The following is a 10,197-nucleotide window of genomic DNA, read 5'->3' as shown; positions in this document are numbered from 1 at the left end:
GCAAACGTACACAAACAAAGACTACATGTCTGGACTGAATAATATTCAAAGTCAGGCCCTAGAAGAGGAGTACGAAACAAATGTCATAGAAAAACTTAAGGAAGATTTTAAGAATAACCAATCTCTAATGGAAAAGTTATCTTCTGTGGAAAAGGATTTGCAGGAATTGAAAACAAAGTCCGGAAACAAAGGTGACTATAATAAATCCTGTCATTAACATATTTACTATATGGCAGAAATTAGTTTTTCATGCTTACATAAAATTGATAAATACTTTTTTTAAAAATGTTTCCTGAAGATACTTTGTAAATTAAACGAAACGTACAGTATAAGGCGTCAGAACTACGCGAAATGATTATTATTTGGGATAATTGTCATTGAGGAAAGAATGTATTATATATGATATGAATTTAATCTATAAAATGGTACACAAACTTCAACGTTTTAGGTTTGCTAATGTATATGTATCACAAATTTGTTACATGCCGGTGTAGCGTTAAATATTGCCCCAGTTGAAAATTGACCCGGTGTTCATTTTTCAACGTTGAATATTGAACCAGGGGTGATTTTTCAACGTTGAGAATGAAGATCAAAATTTATACCCGGGGTCATTTTTCAACAGCTTGATATTCTTTTTTCTTATCACCGATGACCTCAACAAGTTGAAAATTGACCCTGTTGGAAATTGACCCCACCTCAGAGTTTGAACAAATTTTTGAACTGGGAAGTTGTTTTACGGGATTTATCAGTATCTATTTATATTTCGGTTTCAACTTTTTTTCCCTTTTCAAGAATAATAGAAATAAACCTATCATCCCGTGTATATATGTACATTTTGATCAGTACACGATTTTTAGTTTTCTTCAAGCATTACAGCCCCGTGGGGATCCGGGTTAGAATAGGTCCTCAGTACCCCCTTGCTTGTCGTAAAAGGCGACTAAATGGGGCGCTCCTTCGGATGAGACCACATAAACCGAGGCCCCGTGTCACAGCAGGTGTGGCACGATAAAGATCCTTCCCTGCTCAATGGCCGTAAGTGCCGAGCATAGGCCTAAATTTGCAGCATATCACCGGCATTGGTGACGTCTCCATTTCAGTGAAATATTCTGTAGAGGGACGTTTAACAATATACAATCAATCAATCAAGCATGACAACTTTATTTTTTGACAATACTTTTTAAAATCCACATCCATAAATAACTACAAAACTATGCATACGTTTAACAGTATACAATCCATCAATCAATTAAGCATGGCAACTTTATTTTTTGACAATACTTTTTAAAATCCACATCCATAAATAACTACAAAACTATGCATACGTTTAACAGTATACAATCCATCAATCAATTAAGCATGGCAACATTAATGTTTTGACAATACTTTTTAAAATCCACATCCATAAATAACTACAAAACTATAAATAGGGCATAAAAAAAATCCTGGAAATCTGGTGTATAGAAAGTGAGCCCTATATAATATTATATTGATCAGGTGGGCAGAACATCCCATCTAGTCAAATTCAGTATAAGAATTAGGAAAATTTAAAACCTAAAAATTAGAATGAAAACCATTAGTCAAAATCAAGCCAATGATAGGTTATATTTGTGAAAAGATCAATATAGCGACCATAACATGTAAGTAATGCTGGCTTTAAACAAGATTTGTGAAATCCCTGTAACAGACTTATCTGTCAGTAGCCTGCCTTGGCCTAAAAAATCGATCGTTTTCGGAGCATAACTTTGAGAATGAGAACGAGAATTATAGTCTGGGATGGACTAGAAGCTACACTTCCAACCATCTTTGATTTAAACGTCGTCCTTGATCTAAACAACTAAAAAGCGCATTCCTCTTCAAAGAGAGAGAGAGAGAGAGAGAGAGAGAGAGAGAGAGAGAGACAGAGAGACAGAGAGAGAGAGAGAGAGAGAGAGAGAGAGAGATCTAAAGTTTTTCTCGGAGGCGGGGGTATGATGTCAAAACCCTCTGAAAAATTGTGACAAAAAACCATAAACAAAATAAATAAACGAAACGAAACAAACAAGCAAACAAAAAGTGGAAAGGAAAATAAGCCAATGTTGAAAACCAAACCATGTTTCTCTTATTTGATGGAAGGGGTGCTTCAGAAATTCCTCACAAACTATGATCCTGTGTTTTCCCGATTTGTGTGTGTGTAGGGGGGGGGGGGGTCAATGTTATATTTTGGCTACTTAATTAAAAATTTAAATAACATGGAAAGTCAGGGTTGTGTGTCTAAGGCAGACATTGTTTGATTTAAAAAAAAAAACTACAAAAATAGGGATGGCAATTTGTAACCGATTAACAGATTACTCGGTCGGAACGATGGCAATCGGTTAATCGGAAAAAAATAAAACTGAACTTGATTTTATTAAAATTCATTAAAATAAAAAGAAATTACAGCACATAGGATTGGAAATTTAGCGTTTAACAAAACTATTAAAACTGATTCGGAGATAATTATGGCTTCCCTGATTTAATTTAATTGTGGCCATGAGGGTAATTGGTCAGTTTACATAGCGATAATTATTGTGCAACATCATGCCGTGACGCAGTCCGTCGTGTTTTTCTTTAATGATTATAATTATTACATAAATGAGAACACGTGTACTGTGAAATGGGAATTGCCGTATTTAGTTCTTCATCTAACTATTAGATTGATTATTAAATTATAATACAATGTAAATAAAGAGCTACAGTTCAGTTTTATTGATTATTATAAAATATTCCCTGCTTTGAAAATTAGCTTGAGGATTTCTTTAATTGTTTTTTTTCTTCTAAATTATTCTTAAAATAATATTAAAATAACAAAATGTATTTTCTGATACAGAATAAAGACAAATGGAATGTTTTTAACGTCATTTATCTTTAACAGTCTTTCTGTGTACATACAAAATATAACTACATGTACTTTAAAAAAAAAAAACTAAAATGTATGTATTTTGATACGATTAACCGGTTAATCGGTCGGAACGTCTTGCGGTTAACCGATTAGCAAATCTGCATTCGATTGCCATCCCTATACAAAAATGAAGAAAACAGCCCAGTCACAAATACAAAAAAACCCATTCTTCAAATATACGTGGTACTAATCCCAAAAAGGGGAGATCACCCCCCTTTTGCATCCTCTACTTACCAAAATAAAAATGTCCTGGACCGTTTGATTAACTATGCAAAAAAATCACTAAACCTTTTATTTTGAAAAAATCCGTTTTTCAAGTTATACATTATAAGTTGTTGTGCATAACTAAATAAGCATTAAACGTATAAAGTCTCACAATTTCCAGACACTAATACATGCAATACCAACTTAAAATTAAAATAAATGAAGTGTTGATAGCAAAAAAAAAATATATATATATCAACAAATTTCTGAGCTAAATTGTACATTGTGTAACTATGTGTACTAATATTCAGGATTTACATATACAAATGTACCTCTTTTTAACAAATATTACACGAAATATTGCGATTTTAAGCTATACATGTAACTTTGAAATCTAAGATATTTTAAAAATATTTTATGCTAAGAATATAACTGAATTACTGAACTATGTGTGCATTTATTACATTGGTATCGGAAGCAAATTGAAAGTGCAGGTGGGGTGGGTTGGGGAGGAGGGGGTTGGGCTAATTGAAAAAGAAAAAAATAAAAATTAAAAAAAAATGACAAGAAAAGAACAATTTTCTGTTGTCTTAATTAGTAGTCCAAACCCGAAAATCCTATCGGGGGGTAGGGTTGGGGGTGAGGATCTACCACTACCACTTACTCTTCTTTTTTGACTACACTGTAACGTGCCTGTTGAACGTGGGGGAGGGCGGGGGAGGGCTAAATCAATTTCACATTATTCAATGCCTATATAATGTCTATCTTTGCAAAAAAAGAGGGGGGGTTAAGCATCCCTAGCCACCCCCGTTCCCGACCCTAATGAATTTAATCACAGTTGTTAAAACCAAGTCATAAATATGTGTTTTTATGCTGCTAAATTTTGAACCGGTTTCATGATCAAAATTCCACGACCCGGCTCAGTTTTCAGACTAGGGTCTAAATTCAACACCTTTTGTCTCAATATTCAACGTTGAAAAATGACCCCCGGGTCAATTTTCAACCCGAGTCAAAATTGAACGTTACAACCAGCGTTGACAAGTGAGACATCCCCTTATTCAAACTTCTCCTAAGAAGTCATGACATAGTTGTAGAGGCAGACTTTCCCCGGACTTTTTCAGTTCCCTGTTGAAAGACCTAGTGTACATGTACCAATAGATATAGAGCCAGACTTCATCCGTTTAGGTCTTCCACTTAACTTAATCTTGCTTTTACAAGTACAATATCAATTTATAGATATTCAAAATTTATTTACAATATGATAGTACTTACGTCCGATTAGCTGCGCTAATCCTAACCCTGACACTTCAATTTTCGCAAGATATTTAAAAAAAAAAAAACATTTGAACTTTTGCTATGAAATTTCATATTATTTTGTATGTACCCCATACTCATTTTGTTCTCTATATTACGACATAAGAATTCCGCAGCTAAGATAAGGCTGCCCGTAAAATATCAAACTGTTCAAACTGTAGTAACTTCTCTGAACTACCTAGATATGACGTCATAATATAATATGACGTCAAGTCACTGCATACTTGAGCTTACATGACGGGGAAAGTGTCATAAATATTACACGGCATGTAGATTTATTAAGGGGACAATATTTTCGTTTTGCACTTGTGCCAAGGTGATTTTTGTGCAACATTAAGAATATAAAAAATGTCCGTCACGTGATCAACACAGTCATCTGACATCACAGAAATGCTTTATTATAATACCTGATAAAACTGTTATCTCAAGTTGACTGCAATTTCAAACAAGGATCACATATTGAAATTGAAAATCAAGCGCAAAATAAAATGTATATTTTTTAGACATTTTAAGCCTTCTGACAGCCGTATCATAACTGTGTCTTACCATTCATGTATTTTTATTTGTGTCTATACTTCTATTTTCGGAAGATGTCCAAAAAAAGCTTTGAACTCTTGCAATGAAATTTTTTATTATTTTGTACGTGTTTGAGTTTTACCCCATACTCATTTTTTTCTCTATATTATGACATAAAAACTATTTCCATTTATATATATTTATTTATGCTTCAGTATATGCATAAATTAATTAACAGTCAGTACATACATTCGTTTCTACTTCTACTTCCCTAAATTTCAATAGCAATACTTTTTTGTAGTAAATATATACTGCATTTACAATTAACATTAAAACGATAAAAGACTAAATCGAAAGGAAGTAAGCGATCTTCTTTTTTTGAAAATTATAAAGTTTTACGAAAAAAATATGAATATAATTTTACAATTTCCAATTTTCAGCTTTTTAAACTTTTTTAAGACGGCTTATCTTTTACAGAAAACACATTGGTAAAAGAAATTCTCGACAACTGGCGAGAAGATGACATTGCCTTCATTCCTACAAGAGCAAGTGAAGTGGTTGAAGAAAAGCTTAAAAGTCATAACCTTATCACAGTGGTTGGAAATTCTGGGTCCGGGAAATCTGCAATAATTCAGCATATTGCACTCAAGTATAATACGCAGGGGTGGAATGTCATACCGGTGGATAAGGTTGAAGAAATTAAAAGCATTTGTTCAACCAGAGTATCAGAAAATAGGATATTATTTGTATTCAATGATCCTTTAGGTAAGGAGTCGTTAGATGAAATGTTATATCATTTATGGAAAAGTTTAGAGAAAACGCTGGAGATTTGTTTGACAAAAAATAAACTACTGATATCATGTAGAAGATGTATATTCTATGACAAGAAAATCAAAGGTAATTTACTGGATGCATCCACTGCAGTAGAAATTGACAACGACAAAAATGGACTGACGGTTGAAGAGAAAAGAACGATTTTTAATCAGTATTCAGAGAATGTGCATTTACCTGAAAAGGTTGTTACTGAAATAATCAAAACGGAAGCTTACTTCCCATTGCTTTGTAAACTTTTTTCAAAGGAGACAAACTACAAAGAAAAAGAAGTTGATTTCTTTAGAAATCCGTACAAATGTATTAGAAAGGAAATTGAAATTTGGAAAAAAACAGACAAGAAGAGATTTTGCTCACTCATCTTGATAGTAGCTTTCAAAAACAATTTAAAAATTGATGATATTGTAAAAAATGAAATTTCTTTAATGAAATTTAAGGACATTTTAGGAATGTGTGAGATACAGGAAAACACACACATTTCAGTCATTCGTAGTACTCTACACGAATTGAAAGGATCTTATGTCAAACGTGTCGGAAATGCTTTCCAATTCCTTCACGACTTTATTATGGAGATAACGACTCTGGTGTTTGGTGTTGATTGTCCACAAGAGACAATACAGTACGCAGACAGTGGTTTTCTGAGACGTCGAGTAAAGATAGACGACGATACAGAAGAGGAAGATCGCGATCCCTTCACTGTTTACCTTCCTGAAGAATACATTGATGATCTTGTGGACAGGTTTATCATTGACATGCAATCAAAACACCTTGTAAATGTTCTACTCAATCCATGTTTAAGAAAGGATAGTGTCATTAAAGCTTTTAAGGATAAAGTGGATACGATTGAAAAGCTTCTCGTTAAAATTAAATGTGAAATAGACATTTCAGAATTTCCAAAATTATTTGAAAGCGATCGTTTTTCTAGACTTACTTTCTTTACTGCAGAAGATGAAATGTGTCCTTTGGTCGGACTTATTGTATTTTGTCATTCTGACATTTCTTCATTTTTTATAAAAAGTATCCCTGAAACAAAGTTAAAGGAATATCCTGCATTCTCTGTTATGTGTGCTAATGGCGATTTAAACCTATTAAACTCCCTCAGTGAGGAATATAAAACATCAGCAATGTTGGATATATGGTATGACTTTTCACCAATTCATGTTGCTTCTGTATTTCATAATTTTTTAATAGTTGAAGAATTAGTCAAACTCGGTGCTGACGTAAACACATTAGCAACAAATGATAACTGTGTTCCTCCGTTAGCATTAGCCGCTGCAAATGATGAAGAACATTTAAAAGAGGCTGGAAGAAAGGATATAAAGACTGGGGAACGACGTAATGCAACCATCAATTGCTTAATTAAATACGGGGCTGCTATTAATTTATCTGATAATGAAGGAATCAGTCCTCTTTTGGCAGCATGTTACAAAGGACATGAAAGCACGGTACAACTGTTACTGGACAATGATGCCGACATTAATTTATGTTCTAATGGTGGAGAAAGCCCTCTTTATATAGCTTGTGAAGAAGGACATGATAGCACGGCAAAACTATTACTGAACAACGATGCCGACTCCAATTTATGTGATAATGATGGAGACAGTCCTCTATCTGTAGCTTGTCAAAATGGACATGATAGCACGGTACAACTGTTACTGAACAACGGTGCCGACATCAATTTGTGTGATATTGATGGATTTAGCCCTCTTTTTATAGCTTGTCAAAATGGACTTGATAGCACGGTAGAACTCTTACTGAACAACGGTGCTGACATCAATTTATGTAAAAAGAATGGAGTCAGTCCTCTTTATATAGCTTGTCAAAATGGACATGATAGCACGGTACAACTGTTACTGAACAACGGTGCTGACATCAATTTATGCAATAAGGATGGAGTCAGTCCTCTTTATTTAGCTTGTCAAAATGGACATAACAGCACGGTACAACTGTTACTGAACAACGGTGCCGACATCAATTTATGTCAAAAGAATGGAGTCAGTCCTCTTCATATAGCCTCTTATAAAGGATATGATAGCACGGTACATCTGTTAGTGAAGAACGGTGCCGACATCAATTTACGTAATAAGAATGGATCAAGTCCTCTTTTTATAGCTTGTCAAAATGGTTATGATAGCACGGTACAACTGTTACTGAACAATGATGCCGACATCAATTTATGTAATAATAATAGAGCCAGTCCTCTTTATAAAGCATGTCAAAATGGACATGATAGCACGGTACAACTGTTACTGAACAACGGTGCCGACATCAATTTATGTCAAAAGAATGGAGTCAGTCCTCTTTATTTAGCTTGTCAAAATGGTCATGATAGCACGATACAACTGTTACTAAACAATGGTGCTGACATCAATTTATGTGATAATGATGGAGACAGTCCTCTTTGGATAGCTTGTCAAAATGGACATGATAGCACGGTACAACTGTTACAGAACAACGGTGCCGACATCAATTTATGTGATAATGATGGAGACAGTCCTCTTTGGATAGCTTGTCAAAATGGTCATGATAGCACGGTACAACTGTTACTGAACAATGGTGCTGACATCAATTTATGTGATAATGATGGAGACAGTCCTCTTTGGATAGCTTGTCAAAATGGACATGATAGCACGGTACAACTGTTACTGAACAATGGTGCTGACATCAATTTATGTGATAATGATGGAGACAGTCCTCTTTGGATAGCTTGTCAAAATGGACATGACAGCACGGTACAACTGTTACTAAACAACGGTGCCGACATCAATTTATGTAAAAAGAATGGAGCCAGTCCTCTTTATATAGCTTGTCAAAATGGACATAATAGCACGGTACAGCTGTTACTGAGCAACGGTGCCGACATCAATTTATGTGAGAAGAATGGGGCCAGTCCTCTTTATATAGCTTGTCAAAGTGGACATGATAGCACGGTACAACTGTTACTAAACAACGGTGCCGACATCAATTTATGTGAAAAGAATGGAGCCAGTCCTCTTTATATAGCTTGTCAAAATGGACATGATAGCACGGTACAACTGTTACTGAACAACGGTGCTGACATCAATATATGTAACAAGAATGGAGCCAGTCCATTTTATGTAGCTCGTCAAAATGGACATGATAGCACGGTACAACTACTACTGAACAATGATGCCGACATCAGTTTATGTGAGAAGAATGGAGCCAGTCCTCTTTATATAGCTTGTCAAAATGGACATGATAGCACGGTACAACTACTACTGAAAAATGATGCCGATATTAATTTGTGTAACAAGAATAAAGACATTATTGATGATAACTAAATGGACATGAGATCACAGTTATTGATTTTCATTGGCAATTTATTAATAAGTTGAAACTTGTTTGCCACAATACTCGTCCAAAAATATCATTATTTTTTTACTTTCTTGTATTTTAAATAAGCAAATGCCAGATTTTTGAATGTAATCATTGCGTTTCTAATAGGAAAATCAAATGAAACAATATTGTTAAATTTTATCTTGTGAAATTAAAAATGTATAGATTAACTTGATATACATTTACATGAATTTAGTCTGAAAACTTGTTATATGCGTACAATTGAATAATGTGAAGTATATTTATTTTGTTGGAAAATGTGTTATATGTATACACTAAAAATTTTTAATAATGCTCCTGTGAATTTCAATTTTCCTTTGAATTACTTTCTTTTAATATGTTATAGATATGTATTTGCTTTGACATATCCTCATATAAATGGCTTTAAATATAAAATGTAAGATCAATCTACCATCTACATGTACTAAACCTGATATCATGTTGTGAATCACGAGTCCATTGTTCAAATTATAGGGAGTACAAGTAATGATCTCGGTGTATATCAACATCTTATAATATCAATTGTTGTCTTGTACTTTATATGTCAAAACAAATATAAAACATTTCTATTTTAACATATGGAATTAAAAAATTGTCATTAATGTTTTATATAAGTTCAGAAAACCCAGAATGACGTTTATGGTTTTATGCCTATATCTATGACTCTAACAAAATGAAGCAATATTTTTTATTGTACTTGAAAATGTATTGTGGTTGACCGATTTCAATTTAAGAAGGACTTTCAAGAGCGCAGGGGCGTAAATATTGTTGCAAAATTTAACAAAAGACAGTTTATGTTGCTGCTGTAAATGTTCATGTTTTCATTTTGAATTCAATTTTATTTTATTATATAATAAACAAAAGGGAGTACCCCTAGAATTTGTTTAATTTGGGACAGTGGTAAAGGATGTTATGTTCTGACCAGCTGAGGATATAAATGACTATTAAAGCGATCATGTCATATAATGAAATAGCGAACAGTACGAAGGCTCAAAAGTTCATGAAACAATACAAAATAAAAACAGAGCAAACATCGACTTGTAAAACAATACAAAATA

The 10,197-nt window shown here is 33.7% G+C and overlaps 1 protein-coding gene across 1 annotated transcript; it reads left to right on the top strand.

Moving 5' to 3' along the window:
- Positions 1-6: 6 nt before the first annotated feature.
- On the top strand, positions 7-9,340 carry LOC134252556 (serine/threonine-protein phosphatase 6 regulatory ankyrin repeat subunit C-like). Its single transcript, XM_062735064.1, has 2 exons — positions 7-191; positions 5,429-9,340. The coding sequence occupies exons 1-2, from the start codon at positions 26-28 to the stop codon at positions 9,082-9,084; spliced, it is 3,822 nt and encodes a 1,273-aa protein (XP_062591048.1). The 5' UTR covers positions 7-25; the 3' UTR covers positions 9,085-9,340.
- The last annotated feature ends 857 nt before the right edge of the window (positions 9,341-10,197 follow it).

The sequence above is a fragment of the Saccostrea cucullata genome, unplaced genomic scaffold (genome assembly GCF_032062105.1).
Source record: "Saccostrea cucullata isolate Sc308-1 unplaced genomic scaffold, CSIRO_AGI_Scuc_v1 ctg3941, whole genome shotgun sequence".
NCBI lineage: Eukaryota > Metazoa > Mollusca > Bivalvia > Ostreida > Ostreidae > Saccostrea > Saccostrea cuccullata.
Note: the sequence above shows the minus strand (reverse complement) of the source record. Positions and strands in the feature narration are given on the sequence as shown.